At 51.8% G+C, this 14105-nt stretch overlaps 2 protein-coding genes, 1 long non-coding RNA gene and 2 pseudogenes across 3 annotated transcripts; all 5 read right to left on the bottom strand.

Moving 5' to 3' along the window:
* Positions 1 to 1279: 1279 nt before the first annotated feature.
* LOC111738584 lies at positions 1280 to 1398 on the bottom strand (annotated as a pseudogene).
* Positions 1399 to 1651: 253 nt separating this feature from the next.
* On the bottom strand, positions 1652 to 2107 carry TNP2 (transition protein 2). Its single transcript, XM_011358421.1, has one exon. The coding sequence runs from the start codon at positions 2105 to 2107 to the stop codon at positions 1652 to 1654; it is 456 nt and encodes a 151-aa protein (XP_011356723.1).
* A 1465-nt stretch (positions 2108 to 3572) lies between these two features.
* Positions 3573 to 6493, bottom strand: LOC105290963 (annotated as a pseudogene).
* On the bottom strand, positions 6407 to 6976 carry PRM3 (protamine 3). The gene has a single exon (XM_011358371.2). The coding sequence runs from the start codon at positions 6854 to 6856 to the stop codon at positions 6503 to 6505; it is 354 nt and encodes a 117-aa protein (XP_011356673.2). The 5' UTR covers positions 6857 to 6976; the 3' UTR covers positions 6407 to 6502.
* A 3591-nt stretch (positions 6977 to 10567) lies between these two features.
* On the bottom strand, positions 10568 to 11122 carry LOC105290928. The gene is made up of 2 exons (XR_895789.2): positions 10875 to 11122; positions 10568 to 10772 (listed from the first exon to the last, which is right to left on the bottom strand). It is a non-coding gene; the product is annotated as an uncharacterized LOC105290928 (long non-coding RNA).
* Between the last annotated feature and the right edge of the window lie 2983 nt (positions 11123 to 14105).

The raw sequence follows: 14105 nt of genomic DNA on the forward strand, positions 1-14105 counted from the left end.
CACAGATGAGAAGGCTGAAGTTTTCTTTTGAATTAGACACATCTTATCCCTTCATTCATTTGGAAGCTATGTGGGCATAGGGTTCTGTCTGCCTTTGCCTTCCCGCCTGGCCCTTAGCCCAAGGCCTTTATAAGCGAATGCCAAGTAAATGTTTGCTGAAGGAGGAACTCGCTCCCTCAGCCCATCTGTTTCAGAGGATATCCAGTGCCATTCGCCAGTCCCTCTCCCCTGGCTGCACTCGGCCAATGGCTTTCCTCTTGTCCCGTCTGTCCTCCATAATCATCTCCACATGGCAGCTAACACCATCTTTAAAAACACGCTAGACTCTGTGTCACTTTGAAGGCTTCTTGATGTCTCTACCACTTCCCCCCACCCCACCCCACCCTGTGCATCTCTGCCCATCTTGGCATTGGCTCTTCACACTCCAATTAGGTCCCATCACAAGGCATGTCCCTGCTCCGCGTGCAACCTCTTTTCTGCTTTGCACTTCTCAACCAGGCCCCAAAACACATGACACCTTTAGTGAAATCAAAACATCGACTCAAGTTAGTCCTCCAGTGTACAAGGCTTTAATCATCGTTGCATAGAAATCACTGTAGTAACATGTTCCTGCAAAAAGTTTGACTTCTTCCTTCTAGCATTCCATGTATGATGGTATTTCTCATTTGGATGAAATCGACACAGGAACAAGCCACAGAGTGCGATCTCAGTTGTACTTCCGCCCTAAGCGATAGGAATGAGAAAGGGACCCTTTAGCAGTTGTCCTGCATGAAGTCACTCACCCTCTCCTTTGAGTCTTGGACTGCTCGCTCATTTGTTATCAGATATGGGCCATGAATAGGGTTTAGATTATTGTCAAGTTCCTTTTGACTTATGTGAATCCATAGACTGGATGACTCATGACCCATATCCATGAGTCAGTTTTTATCCAAGTCATTTAATTCTTTCAACTATATCCAGGCTACCCATCCAGTTTCAGTCCAGAAAACTATTCTTCCACCCATTGGTCCATTCATTTACTCCATTCATCCAGTTAACTATATCTCAGTTCGTCTACCCATTTGTTAGTCCACAGTCACCTCATCATCCATCCCCCCAGCCAACAATTTAACAAATTTACCATTCACCAGCCACATATTTTCAACCGTATCCAAACTTTCCAGTCATTCAACTGATGTATTCTTTCGTCCATTCGTCTAATCCACTTTTAAGCAGCTATCACCCATCTCTATACCTAATCATCCTTCCAATGAATTATTAATTTTATTTATTTTTTTAATTCCTACAGCACCTGGTCTTCCTAGGTGGTCTCCCATCCAAGTACTAACCAGACCCGACCCTGCTTACCTTCCGAGATCAGATGGGATCGGGCTTGTTCAGGATAGCATGGCCATAAGACCTTCTAATGAATTATTTATCCACTCAGCCTCTTATCCACTCATCCATTCTTCTATATAGCTAATCTGCCACCTGTCCATTCTCCCAATCAACCCATCCAGCACATTCGAAGAGCTAGTCCAGCGATGCATCGTATATGCAACTGCCATAGTTTCCTTTCCCTCTTCACCCTTGCCTGTGGTTCCTCTGTGCTCTGGCTTGGTGGCCTTCACCGCACTGTCCCCGAGGTCCAGCTAAGCAGTTCCCCCTAATTTCAGGGGCCCTGAGGCCCTTCCCCACCTGCGCAAAAGGTACCTGAGCTCCGCCTCTTTGTTTTGTACACCCGCTGGCTCCTCTTGACCACCTTCCTCCTGTTCATCTTTCTTTCCAAGTTCTTTCTGTTCTTGGGGTAGCTGCAGGAATGGCTGATGGGCCGCATGGGACAGTGGTGGGAGTGCATGGCGTGTCTTTGATGCTTTTGTGGAGGGCGGGGGCTTGGACTCTGGCTCTGGTGGCCAGGTGGGCTGCAGTGGCCGGCTGGGCTCTGGCTGGAGCTCCGGCTTCGGCTGCAACTCTGGCTCCGGCTGCAGCTCTGGCTCCAGCTGCAACTATGGCTGCAGTTCTGGCAGTGGTGACAGCAGTTGCACTGGTTGCAGCTGTGGCTTTGGGGCCGAGCGTTGCTATGGGGCTGGGTGTAGGTGATGGGAAGGTTCTGTGTCTTGGTGTCCATGGGATGCCACGCGTGGAGGGGCAGCAGCCTCTTCCTCTTCCTCCTCCTCTTCCAGCACACCCAGCTTTACAGAGGCCCTGGCATCCCCTGCTTATATAGTTGGGGCTGATTGTGATGGCACAGGCCACAGGATGTAACAGATGTGGTCCTGCCAGGACAAAGCCCCCTACCTCTTACCCTAACCCCTAGGGCAGGCAGCTTTCAGGGGCCCTCTGGGGGTAGTCTCATCTGTTGGTTAAGAGCAGGGATCCTTGAGTCTGATCGAGCTGGGTCCACATCCCAGAGCTGCTTTTCTTTCCTTATGGTCACTCACCTGGGCAGTCACTTCTCCAAGTCCCAGTTTCCTTTGTCGAGTGAGGACAGTAAGAATACCTACCTCCTAGGGACATCAGACAGATTAAATGAGAGAATCTATGTCCAGCAGTTGGCTCAGGGCCAGCACAGTAAGAGCTCAGCAAATGTCCTCTAAGCATTCCAGCCCTTTCTCTTATTCTACCCAGGCAGCTAGGAATGCAGAAGCACAGCCTTGACCCCAGTGATAGTTGGCTGGGGGAGGTGAGGAAGGTCCATGGTTGATAAGATAGATTCCTAGTGCAAGGATATGTGGGCGAGCCGTGGATGTTGAATGGATTAGATGGCTTATCCATGGGTGAATGATGAGTGACCCAATGGATTGATGGGTGGTCCTGGGTCCCACCTGGCAAGCCCACTTCCCCAGCAAGATTTAAATTCAGGAGATTTAGAGCCAGGTTCAATCCCAGTTTGTCTGATGTCTGATCTTGGGAAGGTCATTTTGATTCTCTAGGCTTGTCTTCCTTATCATTCTCTCCTTCCTGGTATTCTTATGAGCCTGAGATGCTTGTCAAGCCACAGGAGGCTCTTGAAAACTCTCTTCTTCCCTCCCATTCCTGCCTCCTGACTCTTCTCCCACTCCCTGCTAACGAAGCCCCGCCTGCAGTTGGAATCAGGCAGCCCCACTCAGACTTCCCAGCACCTATGGAAGAAAACCCAAACCCACATTTGCACACGAGGCCCTATCAGAACACACAGCAGCCCACCCCTCCATACACCTTCACCAACACCCTTGGCCACTCTTGGCTTGTGCCTCTCCATTCTCCCCCATGAAACTCCGTCTCCATCTCCTGTCCCCTGGCAGGCCCCCCAGTCCGTGTCTAAGTCTCCCTCTCTTGCTCATGTACAACTTCGCCTTTCGTTACAAGGCTTTGCTATCATCTGCTTGTTTCATTTATTTAACATATTAATTGGTCATTTGAAATGTGTCAGCCACTTTCTAGGCACTGGAAATACTTTCGTGAACAAAACTGAGAAATTCCTTGCCCTGCTTAAACTTATATTTAATGGAGTAAGACAATAAATGGAAAATACAATCTGGAAATCATAAAGTATGTTTTAAATAAGGACATATTTTTGGAAATATACATATTCTCAGACACACTTATATACATCACATCGGGGCTGCGGCCGAGAAAGCTTCTGGTGTGGAGGGAACACTTGGGAAAGCAATTCTCTGGTGTGTCCTCAGGTGGCAGTGGAAGTGGCCGACTGGCCGTAGCTTCTCTGGCTCGGGGAACACGTAGGGCTGCTCTCCCACGTGGGGATTCTCTCGTTATCCAGAAGCTTGGTTCTGTGGCTGAAGAATGTTGCATGCAAGACACACGTGTGGGTCCGAGGCCCGGAAGAAGCCTTTGTCACACTCGGCACAAATACGTCCTTTCGTTATTGTGTCTTCTCTAGTGGACTTAACTGAGAGAAATATGTAAAGATTTAGGACATTTCAGGCCTAGACAGGTCTCTTACTGGGTAATGGGTAGGGAAGTTGTTTGCCTTATCTAGTGATATTGTCGTTTAATTGACAAGTTCTGGAAGAAATGTTTCCCTCATTTTCTCTATCTTCATCTCCTTATCCTGATTCCAAGGAAGTCCCTTGAGGAGTCCAGGAGGGTGACCGCATGTTTCCTATGTTGAGATTCTATTGGCAACTGTTTTGTTAGATGAACAATAACTTCTCTTAAGGGCATGTTCTCAGAAAAGAGAACTTCCTGTCACTGAGTGCGGCCGTGGACCTCCTTAAGAAAACTGACCTTCGAACTGGGTACTCCTGGACTGCTGCTAGCATCCGCTTTTCCTAGAGTTTATTTGCTAGTAACCATGTCACATCACTCATAGTGAAAACTGCCCTCACTTACTGAGCGCTTTCTAAGCGGCTGGGCTCTGCGTCTCCCCTCCCACCCCTAGCCAGACAGTTTTGTCCTTGAACCTCACAGTGACCCTTTATAGTGGGCTGAGTGGTGCCCCCTAAAAGATATGTCTGTATCCTAACCTTGGAACCTGTCAGTGTGGCCATATTTAAAAAAAGAAGCATCTTCATAGAAATAAGGATCTTGAGAGCATCCTGGATTATCCAGGTGAGCCCTAAATCCAGTGACAAGTATCTGTATGAGAAACAAAAGAGAAGACACACAGGGAGATGAGACCACATTAAGGCAGATTAGAGTTATGTAGCCATAAGCCAAGGAACGCCTGGAGCCACCGTGAGCTGGACAATGTGAGGAAGGATTCTCCCCTAGCACTTGCGTGGGGCACATGGCCCGCCTGATGCTCTGATTTCAGACTTCTGCCCTCCAGAATATGAAGGATAAATTTCTGTTGTATTAAGTCACCAAGTTTGTGATAATTTGTTCCAACAGCCTTAAGAAACTAATGAATCTTGTGAGGCAGGTATGATTGTTACATTTTATAAAGAGGGAGGAGGCTCAGAGAGATTGAGTAGCCAGCCCAGAGTCCCACAGCTAGTTAGTGGCAGAGCTGCGATTCAGATCTAGGTCTGGACCCCTCTCATTCAGCTTTGCGGTCACTAGAGGGTCGAGGGGATTACGGAGGGCACGTGCGGCTCTATTCTAACAGCCCCACCTTGTGTGGGCTCCGCGGGGCCAGTTGGGGGCTGCACTGTGAAGACTCCTTCTGGATCCCTTGACCCACTCCCCACCTCCACTGCTGACTGCCCACATCCCCACCCTCAAGTGCATGGTGGGGTGGAGACTTGTATTAATCTTAAGGCCCATGGTGACTGGCACATACAGAAGGGGCTCGACAGATGTCTGCTGGGTGAACGAATGTGGATCTATGGGACAAAAGGACAAAGCCGGTTGGCCCAGTAACTTGATCATCATTGGGAGTGGAATCGGGGACAGCAGAGCCTCCTCCTCTGGACATCACTTGCCTCAGATGTGGCCTCCCTTCTGAGAAACCCACGGCCTCTCCTTACCTTGCCACATCCCCGCAAAGAAACGGAGGCTTCTCCGCCTCCCACCCCCAGCAGCCGTGATCAGGACCCTTCTCAGGCCCAGATGGCAGGTGTTGGGGGCACTACTGAGGGCAGAGGCGGAGACCACATTCTGATACTTTGTGAGCAGCCAGTGTGGACACAGGACCTGGGTTCTGCACCTGTGTCTGGCAGCTTCTCTGAACTGTCTTTGCCCATTGCTCTAGTGAGAACATAGCCTCTGCCCCTATTGCGGGAGCCCTTGATGAAGACAGATGTAAGCCTCTGGGGGCACAGATGGTCACCTCGAGTGTGAAGGTGGCAGAAGAACCACTGGCTGGAAAGGACTCAGACCCCTCCACATACTCTGACCCTAAACCAGGGCCAATGAGACACATGGAGCCACCCCAACCCCAGCAACAATACCTGTGCTAAACACTCACTGTGTGCCAGGCCCGGCCCACCCAATATCTCAGTACATTCTCCTGACCCACTAACCTATGGGGTAGCTATTAATCTTACCCTTAAACAGAGTGGGGCAGACCAAAGCTCAGTGACTGGCTCAAGGTCAGACAGAGAGCAGAAAGAAATTTGAACCCAGGTGTGTTGAACTCCCAAGTCAGTGCTCTTTAAGAACACTGTCACTGGCTGGAGCAGCGGAGAGGGGGATTGCTGAGGGCGAGTGTGCTGTCCTGACAGATGCTCTCGGCCTGTGTCTGCCCCTCCCCCTTCCCCTGTCACGACACGCACACCACACCCCCACACCCCCCACCCCCAGCCTCTGCCCCGAGACAGGACTGGCTGAGATAACTTTCCAGCCCAGGCTACCACATGTTCACCCCCAAAGCAGGAGAGGGCAGCTGAGAAGTCACGGGGAGGAGACCTTGTGAGAACTTCTGGCTGGACATCAGGAGCAGGGATCACAGATTTCTGCTTTTCAACTTCCCTAAAACGCACAGCACATGCACACGCGCGCACACACGGTACCACAGACGTGAGGCCGGGGGGACCACAAAGGAGGAGAATTCCTCTGGAGACTTTATTGACTCTTTTCCGAAAGTTCTTCTCACTGTAACAGCAGCTGGCATCTCTTCCTGGGTCATGGTCGGAGGTCAGGAGTGCATCTGCTTGGGCTCAGGGCTCTGCTGGGCCACGGGGTCTTCTTCGACGCCCTCCTCCTGCTGCTCAGCCTCCATCAGCAGCAGCTTGCCTTGTACTGGGAGCTCCTCTTCCTCCTCTTCCTCTCCTTCCTCCTCTTCCTCTCCCTCTGACGACAAGGAGAAGTTATCCTGACTCACGCAGGCCACGAGTTTCTTCATGGTGGATTCATGGCCCCGGCCGTGGCCCGTGCTGAGCTTGGCACAGCGGGAACCCATTGCCTGCTTTGGCCACCTCTCCGGACTGGGAGGGAGGGCCACTGTGGGGAGGTGGAGGGATTGTGAGGGCTGTAGGTAGGGTGCTGACATCACAAAGGGGCCCTTAGAGCCACCCCCTCAGCTATCTGAGTCTGGGCCAACACTGACTCGGGCCTCGGCTACCAGCCCTCACTGAGTTCTCACCACCCGCAGGGCCGGACAGAGGCAGAATACCAAGCCAGCGCCGAGGCCGCCTCACCTGCTGGGTCACCTCTCCATCTGATCTCGTTTGCCCTGCAGAAGTTTCCCTTTTAGCCAGGATGAGAGTTGGGAGTAGACTTTAGGGAAGCAGGAGCATGCAGACTCCTCCCCGCATTCCAGAAATGCCCAGCCCAGGAGAGCTGTTGACAGTGTGTGATGATGGGTCAGGGTAGCAGCTACCGCTGGCACGTGGGGACTGGGAGCCTTCTGGTGGGAAGGCTAGAAGTGTCCAGCTTCTTGACCTGGGCGGGCCTGCACAGGTGAGCTTAAAACATGTGCCCGCTGTAAAGAAAACCCTACTAACTCTGTCCCATCCTCCAAGTTACCCTTTAAAGCAGCAGCTCCTAAGCAGCAGCTCCTAGCTTTTGGAGTCCCAGGTCTCTTTAGCTACATGTGCCCATACGACGCAGTTTCAGTATGTGGGGGAGAGTTAATTCCCCTTGTATCTGTTTTCTAACATGTAAATCCTTGGTGATTATGGTAGGCTGAATAATGACCCTCCGAGGATCTTGAGATGGGGAGATTGTCGTGGATTAGCAATCTCACTTGTCATCACAAGTGTCTCTGTAAGAGAGAGAGGCGGCCGTGTGACCATGGAAGCACAGACGATAGGACCACCAGGGATCATGAGAAGCCATGAGACGCTAGCAAGAGGCAGGAATGGGTTCTTTCCTGGAGGCTCCAGAGGGAGCGTGGCCCTGCAGACACTGGTACACAGGGTCCTACCTCAGGACTCTAGTGGCCCGTGGGCCTCACGCAGTTCCCTTGCCCTTCGTTCCCTTCACCCAGACCTTCCCTTCACCCAGACCTGCTTTCCCCCTCTGCACACTGTCCCTAGCTTCTCCACGGCCCGTAGGGTGAAAAGCCCTGGAGATGTGAACAGCAAGGTAGGATAAAGCCCAGGATCAAAACTCAGGACGTCGCCCCTTGCCCTGGCCACCAGCCCCATTCGCAGACCCCCATCCGCAGACCCCCATCTGCAGACCCCGTTGAGGAAAAAAAGCCATGTTTGTGCCATTTGCATAAAGAAGACCCTGAAGGCCAGCAAGTTTCTTATCTCAAGCTTTATTTGACAGATGACTCAAGAACTTGTGGGCTCAGGGCTTGGGCATCCAGCGTCAGGGGAGTGCCTGTGGTCTCACAAGGTGGTTCTCTGGCAGATGACTTTTCCTGAATTTCCATCCAGGGCTGTGATGGGCCCAGGAATGTGATGGCCCAGGAAGGTTTAGTGATGCCTTCGGCATCTCCTCCTCCTCCTGCTCCTTCTGCAGCCTTTTGAAAAAGAAAGTTGTTGGTTACAGGGCTGTCTAGGGGGCATGGGTGGCGCTAGGGCTTCCTGTCAGATGGGATGGGGTCCCAGGGCTTCATGAGCCCCCACCGCCCAGGCGTCTGTGCCATGGCTGGGGGGTGCCGGAGGTGCCCAGAGTGTGAGTGAGTGAGTGAGTGAGTGGGATGGGCCAAACCTCTGCGGTGTCTCCTATGCCTGCAGGCGCGTCTGCGGCGTCTTCGGCAGGAGCAGCGCCGCCGTCTGTGGACCCTGTACAGCCTCCTCCGGGAGCAGTGCCTGCGTCTGTAGTGGTAGCGGCCTCTGAGCGTCCTTCCGTCCACCTGAATGTCCTCGGGGTTTGGCTCTTGCTCTTGTTCCTGGCCCCCCTGCTGTGGAGTTTCACTTGGACTCTTCGTGCGGTGTCGGACCATGGTGGTCGCAGGTCAGGCACTCAGGCTGCGGCTGGAGCTGGCCTAGGCAGCGGGGGAGGAGGGCTGAGGCCTGCCCACCTGCTCTTGCTGTTACTGTTGGTCTCGTCTGCCAGCAGCTCTTTGGGGACTTGTATATAAAGGGCCCCCCTACTGTGACTCGGCGGCCCCACCCCACCATTGTCCTCACCCGGGCCAGCCCTGTGTCGTAAAGGCAACACAGAGCCGGGGTCCACAGCCAACAGGGACCAGAAGGGCAAGCCACCCCCTTGTCTTGCCCATAAAACACGGTCCCTTGTAGCAGATAGGACTCTCACCCACCTTTTCTGGGCCAGTGTAATAAGTCCTCATCTCACCCAGCTGGTAGGAATCCACATGTAGCCATTCCTGAAGCTTCCTCACTAAACCTTAGAAGCTGTGCCATGGTCTGTGTGGGACTTCATTCTAATCTCTTTACAAGAATGTAGTGGTTACTTATATGCCAGGCATTATTCATTTACTTTCTGTACATTTTTTACTCATTTGCTTCATTTGCTCCTGTACAATCTCCATTTTTCATGAGGTTAAATGACTTGCTCAAAGTCACTCTGCAAATAAGGAGTCTCAGAGTCCATGCCCTTGGCCTTCCACCTGTGGATTTTCATTAAATCAGAATCATAGCAACTGCTTTCCCTTTCCCAGGCAGAGGTGTCCATGTCCTAATCCCTGCGCCTGTGATGTTTTCTCATGGACTTCCTGGAGACGGGGAGCTCATCCTGGAACTATCGGGGGCGGGGGAGCGGGGTTCAAATGTCATTGCATGGAGGGAGGCAGGCAGGCCACAGGAAGAGAGACATGAAGATGCTGTGGAAAGATGGAAAGATGCTGTTCCACTGGCTATGAAGATGGAGGTGGGGGAAGAAAGTAGCCCTGTAAAGACCCATTTTGTTGGATAATAAAACATTAAGCTGTGACGTTTGTGGGATAATAAAACATTAAGCTGTGACATTTGTGGTAATTTGTTACAGTGGCCACAGGAGACAGGCTTGATTTCAGGGTGGTGGTCACATGCCTTATTAGCGCCCTGCCCCCCCCCACCCCCCACATCCCCCAGACTCCCCAGACCCTGCTAAGCCAGCATCTCCATGGCCAGAACTTGATCTGTTTGTAAAGCCTTTCCTGGGAAGCGGGGGGTGGGGAGGGGGGTGGTCTCCTGGGAAGGGGGGGTGGTCTGTGTCCAGCCATCTGCCATCTGCTCAGTGTCTTCACCTGAAAGAAACAGGTCAATGTGAGGCCTGGAAGTGATGAATGCAGAATACCTGAGCACCATGGTGCCCAGTACATGCTGCGGCTGTGACGTGTCAGCTCTTGGTCACAGGCAAAACGCCCTGGGCTTGGCCCTACCGCTGTGAAATGGTAGGTTACCCTGCTCCCTAGGTTACCCTGCTTCCTCAAAGGGTTAAATGGGAAAACGTAGCTCAGCCACTACCTGGGCAGGTGACCCATTGGGCTGAAATAAACCTGCAGGCACTTTGGGGACTGGTGGAATTAGGGATGAGCTTGGCCTGGCTCTCTAGTGTGGGATCAGGGGGAGTGAGCTCTAAATGGTAGCATTTGCATAAATTTCTGTGGACATTTCAAGCTGCCAACAGAAAGCCAGAGCACAGAGTTGAGGAGAGAGAGAGAGGCTCAGAAACTAGTGTGACCTGGCTCCTATCCCCACTGGAGGGGCATCTATAAAGGGTGGCTGAGGAGACAGATTTTGGTTGTGACTTGACAGTCAAGAGTTTGGAATAAGATTTAGTGTGACAACTATCACTCATGTCCCCTCTTCCCAGCAGCCCTAAGGTCTCCCTCAAGGTCCCCCTCAAGGCAAAGAGACAAAAGTGACTTTTTCAACGTTTATTGACAGGCGGCGTTGTTCGTTAGCAGGCTCCTGTTCATTTCATTGGGATGGTGGCATTTTCAAGATGTGGCAAGAGGGTCTTGAAGGCTGGTAAAATTCAGGCAGGAGTGTGGTGGACTTGCTAGCTTGTGCCTTTAGCATGTTATCTTCTTCTTCTACACCTCACGGTGTAGCGGCGGCAGCACACTGGGGAAACCAAGAGGTGGGAGAAGAAATTTCAGCATGGGCTGAACCCCCAGCTCCGCCCAGCTCCCCAGCTCCCTCACGCATGGGGGGGACCCCCTTCACCTCTCCTCCGCCTCCGACAACAGCGCCTCCTTCGTCTGCGACATCTTCGTCTCCGACGGCGGCATCTGCTCCGGCTTTGGCTGCGGCAACATCTGTATCTGGCCATGGTGCTGGATGGGTTTGGCCTAGATGCTCAGAGCAGGGTACCACCTTGGCTGAGCCAGCCAACCTGTGAGCAGGTGGAACTTTGTGGTCTGTGAGCCAGGGGCTGCCTCCTGGGCCTCTTATAGACACAGTGGGGGCCCTGGGCATTGTGAGGTCACAGAGGCCTGTACCTCATAGACCATGGCCAGAGCTGGTCTGCATCGTGTCCATATAAGGACATGTTGGAGACCCTTGGTGAGGGCAGGGTGGGGCCGTCCCAGGGGACATAAGTTGACTTTTCTGTAAGGGCAAGTCACTCACTCAGTCTGTTAACAAAATATTATGAAGTACCTACTATTTGCCAGGCTTGGGGCCGGATCCCAGAACACAGTGATAAATAAGGCAGACAAGTTCCTGCCTAATAAACTTTCTAATCTAACTATGAGAAACATGAGGGAAATGACCACAGAGAATAACTGTAATTGTGAAAAATGTTGAGGAAAGGAACTTCAGGTTTTTCTGAGGGGTGTGCTGGGGAGACTTGACTTCATAGGAGGCCCCAGTAAAGGCCCCTAAGGAAGTGCTGGTGAAGTGGATTCCTAAAGGATGAGCCAGAGCTGGAGGAGGAAAGAGCATCTGGGAAGAGGGAGCAGCTGGCGCGAAGCTGTCGGGCAGCGCAGAACGTGCAATCCATTTGCATTAAGTGTCCGGAAGAGGGAGATCCACAGACACAGAAGTCGGCTGGCGGGTGCCAGGAGCGGGGGGCGGGGGCCGGGACTGCTTGGTGGGTACAGGTTTCCTTTTGGGGCGATGAAAATAGTTTGGAGCTAGTTAGAAGTGGTAATTTTACAACGCTGTGAACGTACTCAATGCCACTGAATTTGTTCACTTTAAAACGATGGAGAAAAGTTTTGAGTCTGAAAGATGCTTGGCAGGTACAAGGAATCAAAGGGAGGCCCGCATGGGTGGAACAGAGAGTGTGGGCAAGATGAGGGGCGACCACTCAGCTCCCCGTGAGCCTTCCAGGTCCCCCAGGAACTGCAGGGATAAAGAGGGTATGAGGTTCGGTCTCTTTTAACAGAAAACCAAAATAAATGACTTTTGGATAGAAATTTTGTTTCACTTAGGAAGTCAGAGGCGATTTGGATGGTCGTTAGAGTGTCCTTGTTTTGAGGTATGCACACGGGAGGATTTAGGGATGACGGGCATCCTGTGTGCCAAGTGCTCTCAGGTGATGCAGAGGGAGGAGAGCAGCAGAGGATGCTTATCCCCAAAGCGGAGGATGGAGGAGGGAGCGGGAGCATGGAGAGGAGAGGAGGGTGGTAGAGGAAACGGAATAGGATGTTAACGATTGACCAGTCTCAGTGAGGGGGCGTCGTTCTCCTTGTGGTTCTTGGAACTTTTTTGTCCCTTTGAAGTTATTTCAAAATAAATCATTAAACTTAGTTTAAAGAAAACAAAAGGAAGAGAAGTCGGGAGGAAGGCGTAGGGGTCCCACCCTCATCAAGGGCCCAGGCTTCCTTTATCTTCCGGCTCTGCCTGCAGCAAGTGCTGTTCATCCTCAAGGGTGCCACCCGTGGGAAATTAGGGCTGCTGTGGATGCTTCTGTGGACGCTTTCGCAGTTCGTGTACTGCTCAGAGTTCCCAGCCTGGGGATTGGGTAGGGATGGAAATGCAGTAAGTGTCCCGCTGGCCCAGCCAGGCCCTGCACCCATAGGCGTGGGTCTGCCCACAGGGGCTCTTTTCTAATTCAACTGCTCACAGTGGAAGTCTTTTTCTAATTTGAACAAAGGCATGCTAAGGGCTAGCCTTGGCCCTGCTGGAAATTCATCCATATTCACGTCCAAGCAGGAAGGAAGAAGAGGAGGGGGGCAAAAGGAGTCATCACCCTGTAAAGAGTCTCCCAGACACCCCACTGAGCAACTTCCCCTTCTGGCCCATTTGCCTTACTACAGGAGCACCCTGCCCCTCAGGATGAAGCGGGGGTTTCTTAGGAAGGAGAAAAAGGGGTCATTGGATAGTTAGATAATTTATACTCTGTCCCAGAGGTGTGGATTAAACTTCCAGAATCCTATCCTCAAACCCACAACAAGGTGGGAAAACCATAAATTGGAAGCTAAAGTCCATTAAGTTTCTAAGAGGGCTGCACCCTGGCACGTAGTAGGTTAGCAATAAATTTTCTTTATTGACTTGTGTCTAGATCAACTTAAAATTATCACCCCCAATCCTGTAATACTTAATACTTTTTAAAGATAACCTACATGGTCCCAGAGGAGCCCCGAGAGATGATAGAGTTTGGTATTTACTCTTTTTACATATGAGGAATTTGAGACATATTTCAGGTTTTTACCGAGCATCTAGTATGTGTCAGGCACCATTCTAGGCAGTGGGGATATAACATGAGCGAGAGAAATGAGTCTTCTTACTCCCAAAAAGCTTCTATTCTAGTTAGGATAGACAGTATTCAGGTGGACAAAGAAATGAACAAAGGACTTTGCAGTTTATCACAAATATGCATAGAATCGGTTGATATCACAGAGAGCGACTGGAGGGTTACTTTAGGGTGCTTGGGAGAGGCCTTTCTGAGGCGGTGATGTTTGAGCTAAGAGCTGAGTGATATGAAGCAGCCAGCTGTGCCAACAGCTGTTCAGTGTGGGTGAGCCCGATGGGGGGAGAGCGCGTGGCTCTGCTCCATGCAGCTGTGCCTCTTTGGGCAGGTAGCTTCCAGCATGTCCCCAATGTCACATCCAGCCACTGGGTGGAGGGAGAGAGAGTAGGGAAGACTTCTCTGTTTTGTGACTGCCTTGGCCTGGAAGTGACACACTCCACTTCTGTTCCCACATCATTGTTGAGCTGGTCACATGACCCTGTGTGAAGAAAGGCCTGGAAGTCAGGTGTGTGGGCTGCTGCTTGGCAGTGACGTCGTGCTGTGGAAAGGGGTGTGTGACTTTTTGGTGTGCTCTCTCTCTGCCACAGAGCTGGAGGGACACGAGAGCAGGTCGTGGGCAAAGTGGCTGGCAGGACACTGGTACCACAAGGAGGTCCAAAAAGCCCACTCTGAGGAAGAGACATGTGAGCTGAGACTTGGCTAGCGAGGGGTGGGCTGTTGGTTCGAAGACTCAGCAGGGGGACAGGAAAAAGCTTAGA

The sequence above is a fragment of the Pteropus vampyrus genome, unplaced genomic scaffold (assembly GCF_000151845.1).
Source record: "Pteropus vampyrus isolate Shadow unplaced genomic scaffold, Pvam_2.0 Scaffold40, whole genome shotgun sequence".
NCBI lineage: Eukaryota > Metazoa > Chordata > Mammalia > Chiroptera > Pteropodidae > Pteropus > Pteropus vampyrus.

Excerpts from the sequence above, each read along its gene's own strand:
- PRM3 (XM_011358371.2), bottom strand. The coding sequence starts at position 6,856 with ATGTCAGCACCCTACCTACAGCCCTCACAATCCCTCCACCTCCCCACA.
- TNP2 (XM_011358421.1), bottom strand. The coding sequence starts at position 2,107 with ATGGACACCAAGACACAGAACCTTCCCATCACCTACACCCAGCCCCAT.